Consider the following 4,532-nt stretch of genomic DNA (forward strand, 5'->3'; position numbering starts at 1 on the left):
TTAAATGTCACTTTTGATATGTAAATGTCAGATTTGATTAATAAATGTTGTCTGTAACAAATGTCAAATTTGACAAATTAACTAATGTATGTCAAATTTGACTGATTGAGGTTATGTTCGTCGAATGAACTGTCACTTTTGATTAATAAATGTTAACTTTGACATTTATGTTTTATGTTATATCTCGAAAACTAGTGTAGGGAGAATAACGTATGAATGTGCATGAGAAAAGTAATTAAATACGGTTTAATATGAATGTAATTATTTAATTGTGTGGGATGTAGTTTTTGTACAATTCGAAGTTAAATAAAAGAAAAATTGTTAAATGTTCGTGCGTCTTTAATCTTAAGTTATTTAAATATAAAAGAGTGTTAAAAAGAAGAAATCGTGTTAAATTTGTATACTGAAATGATAATAGAATGATTGATAAATATTAGATTTGACTAATTATCTAATAAATGACAACTGTGACAGATTGAACTAAGACATTCGACAATTAAATGTCACTTTTGATATTTAAACGTCAGATTTGATTAATAAATGTTGTCTGTAGCAAATCAAGTAACAAATATCAAATTTGACAAATCAACTAATCAGTGTCAAATTTGACAGATTGAGGTTGTGTTTGTAGAATGAACTGTCACTTTTGATTAATAAATGTCAATTTTGACATTTATGTTTTATGTAATATCTCGAAAACTAGTGAAGGTAGATGAAAGTGCATAAGAAAGAAATGTTAAATGTTCGTGCGTCTTTAATCTTAAGTCATTTCAATATGAAAGAGTGTGTTATAAAGAACAAAAATCGTGTTAAAATCTTAAGCTGGAATTCCGAACGGTGAATTTTTGTTGGTCTTCAGGTAGAAGTTACCGCGAGCGTTGGGATCGCAGTTATCTCCGAGAATGGCCTTCTTGTTCTGGGCGCATTTTCCCTTGTTGTAATCGCTCATGGAGCCGCATTCGTAAGCAGGGAAGTTCTGATTGTTGATGCTCTCGTAGAAGTAGATGGTCGATCTGCAATGGGAACAATCGGAGAGAAGGCTGCAACCGTTCTGGGAGCTTCCACCGTTCGGCCAGAAATCGACGTGTCCGATGGACTTCTTGTATCCAGCCAGAACGGAATCGGTGTGGATCGCGTCGACGAAATCGGCGTCATCGGTGGACAACCTCTCCGCGGGTCCTTTCCCGTTGAACGAAGGACCAGCAGGATCCAGACCGGAGATACGACCGATCTTCTGTCCGGTCACCGCCAACACTTTCTTTCCGGCAAAGCCGGAAATATGCGCTCCTAATGAATGACCGATCAGATGGAATTTGCTCAACGGAATTCCCAAATCCTGGGACAACTTCATCACAAGATCGGCGATGCTTTCGCCGACGGGTTTAGCGCTCTTGTACGCTTTGCTGTAAGTGCCGGAAGCGTACTTGCTCCAATCCACTGCGATCACGGTCATGTCATCTTTTGACATGTAAGCGGTCTTTGTGGGCGCGATCCAGAACGAGTTGGCGGTATCGACGTAACCGTGGCACAGGATCTTCACGTCTTTAGCGGGATTGATGAGATCCAATCCGTAAGTGGCTCCCATCTGTAGTTCGACCGGAGAATCAGCATTTTGGACGGTGTACAGGAAGAACTTTAGCTTTTCCGGGTCGAAAGCGGAAGCTGCAACAAATTTCAAATCAAATTTAAACTCTCTCTGTCACATTTCACACTTAAACGTCAGATTACATAATTTATATAATCTTTACATTCGATTAATAAATGTCACATTTGAAAAATCAACTAATAAATGTCAAATGTCAAATTTGACAAATCAACTTATAAATGACAAATTTAATGATTAATGAATGATAAATTTGAAAAATTTAACTAAGACATTTGACAATTAAACGTCACTTTTGATATTTGAACGTTTTTGATATTCGATTAATAAACGTCAAATTTGACAAATCAACAATAAATGAATGATATATTTGACAAATTGAACTAAGATATTTGACAATTAAACGTCACATTTGATATTTGAACGTCAGATTTGATAAATTGATGATTCATTTTATGGGTTAGGATATATTCAATGATTGACATTATAAACGAAACTAGCAAGAAATAAAATTTGTATACTGCAATGATAAACGTAACATTCAATTAATAGATGTCATTTATTTTTTTTATAAATCAACTAAAAAATGTTGAATTTGAAAAATCAATATTAAATTTGACAGTTTCAGGTTAAATTTGTCGAATGAACTAATAAAAGATGTCAAATTTGACATATTAAAAATGTAATATCAACTTTGACAGATTAAAAAAAAATGTATATCGATTACATGATAATGCAACCTATTTAAGATAGATCAAATATTTAGTATATTACATTCGATTAATAAATATCAAATTTGATAAATCATCTAATACAAGTCAAATTTAACTAATCAATATTAAATTTGACAGATTATGGTTGGATTTGACGAATGAACTATCACATTTGTATTAATAAATGTCAAATTTGGCAAATCAACTAATAAATGAATGATAAATTTGACAGATTGAATTAAGACATTTGATAATTAAACGTCACTTTTGATATTTGAACGTCAGATTTAATAAATTGATGATACATTTTATGGGTTAGGATATATTTCAAGATTGACATTACAAACGAAACTAGCAAGTAATAAAATTTGTCTATTGTAATGATAAACGTCACATTCGATTAATAGATGTCATTTTCTATTATAAATCAACTAAAACATGCTGAATTTGAAAAACCAATATTAAATTTGACAGTTTCAGGTTAAATTTGTCAAATAAACCAATAAAAGATGTCAAATTTGACATATTAAAAAAGTAATATCAACTTTGACAGATTAAAAAAAAATGTATATCGATTACATGATTTTCATACAACATAATTAAGATAGATCAAATATTTAGTTCTAAACGAAACTGTTAAGAAATAAAATTTGTATACTTTAATTGTTGACGATTGAACTGTCAGATTCGATTAATAAATATCAAATTTGACAGATTATGGTTGAAATTGACGAATGAACTGTCACATTTGATTAATAAATGTCAAATTTGACAAATTAACTGAAATCAATATAAAATTTTACAAATTAAGATTGGATTCGTCGAATGGACTGTCATCTTTTGATTGATAAATGTCAACTTTGAAAAGTCAACTGTCAGTACTGTCAACATTAACAGTATAAGGTTGAATTTATCGAATGAATAGTCACTTTTGATTAAAAAATGATAACTTTGAAAAATTAACTAATAATTGTCAAATTTGACAAATCAACTTATCAATGTCAAATTGACAGATTAAGATTGAATTCTTCGAATAAACTATCACATTTAATTAATAAATGTCAACTTTGACAAATTAACTAATCAATGTCAAATTTGACAGATTAAGATTGAATTCGTTGAATGAACTGTCACATTTGATTAATAAATGTCAACGTTGACAAATCAACTAACAAATGTCAAATTTGACAGATTAAGATTGAATTCGTTGAATGAACTGTCACATTTGATTGATAAATGTCAACGTTGACAAATCAACTAACAAATGTCAAATTTGACAGACTAAGATTGGATTCGTTGAATGAACTGTCACATTTGATTAATAAATGTCAACGTTGACAAATCAACTAACAAATGTCAAATTTGACAGATTAAGGTTGAATATGCTGCTGGTATTGTTGATGCTTACCTTGCATGCAGGCGAGTGCGAAAACGAAGAGTCCGATCATCTTTGATTAATTATCGATTAATTAACTTGTGCAAACTGAACGGTTAAACTGAAAATGATGAACGTCTCGATCGTCGTCAACACTTTATATATACGTGCGAGAGTTCCTTTATCAAATTTAAGGATTTATATTGCGGGTGGATTTCCTGCGATTAACGAAAATAACAAAAAAAAAAAAAATAATATATATAAATTAAATTACGTATTTATTAAAACCGGACGCATTAAACGCTTCCATTATTACTATACATTCTCTCGCTCACTTCAATACTCACATTTACTCCCTTTGTTATTTAATTGATTGACTTTTTTTTTTTGTTGTATGTATGAAAACCTCCGAAATAAACGTTATCAGGACGGATACGCTCGTTATTTATGAGGTATCATTAATTTAAAAAAAAAAGACTCTCTTACACACATTTACTCATTTTTATTGCGACTCGATTTAACGAACAACAAATAATAAATCAAACGATTAACCGCGCGGTTTCTTTTTATGATCGTGCGATTTTTCATTTTCATTATTATTTATTACTTCTTTTATTGTCTTTTTCTTCTTTCTTTATGCAAACGTCATCGATTCAATTGGCGAATCGCAATCACGGAAATCCGAAAATCTAACCTCAATCTGTCAATTCGGCTTCTGTTTTATTGATTGTGTGTTTTTTTTGTTGTTGTTTTGTTTTGTTTTACGATACCTTCGCTTGTCATTTTTTTTTATTAATGAATTTTTTTTTTCTACAACTCTCCACTGTTTTTTTTTATATAT

At 30.8% G+C, this 4,532-nt stretch overlaps 1 protein-coding gene across 1 annotated transcript; it reads right to left on the minus strand.

The window, feature by feature from the left end:
* Positions 1–736: 736 nt before the first annotated feature.
* LOC108559514 (lipase member H-B-like) lies at positions 737–3,909 on the minus strand. Its single transcript, XM_017916820.1, has 2 exons — positions 3,725–3,909; positions 737–1,662 (listed from the first exon to the last, which is right to left on the minus strand). The coding sequence occupies exons 1-2, from the start codon at positions 3,762–3,764 to the stop codon at positions 818–820; spliced, it is 885 nt and encodes a 294-aa protein (XP_017772309.1). The 5' UTR covers positions 3,765–3,909; the 3' UTR covers positions 737–817.
* Positions 3,910–4,532: the final 623 nt, after the last annotated feature.

This window comes from Nicrophorus vespilloides, unplaced genomic scaffold, assembly GCF_001412225.1.
Source record: "Nicrophorus vespilloides isolate i.1.1-1 unplaced genomic scaffold, Nicve_v1.0, whole genome shotgun sequence".
Lineage (NCBI taxonomy): Eukaryota > Metazoa > Arthropoda > Insecta > Coleoptera > Silphidae > Nicrophorus > Nicrophorus vespilloides.

What these genes read in the sequence shown, in the direction of transcription:
- LOC108559514 (XM_017916820.1), bottom strand. Translation starts at nt 3,764, where the DNA reads ATGATCGGACTCTTCGTTTTCGCACTCGCCTGCATGCAAG. An exon ending in CGCACTCGCCTGCATGCAAG is followed by an intron (nt 1,663 to 3,724) that starts GTAAGCATCAAC and finishes AATTTGTTGCAG; the next exon opens with CTTCCGCTTTCGACCCGGAA.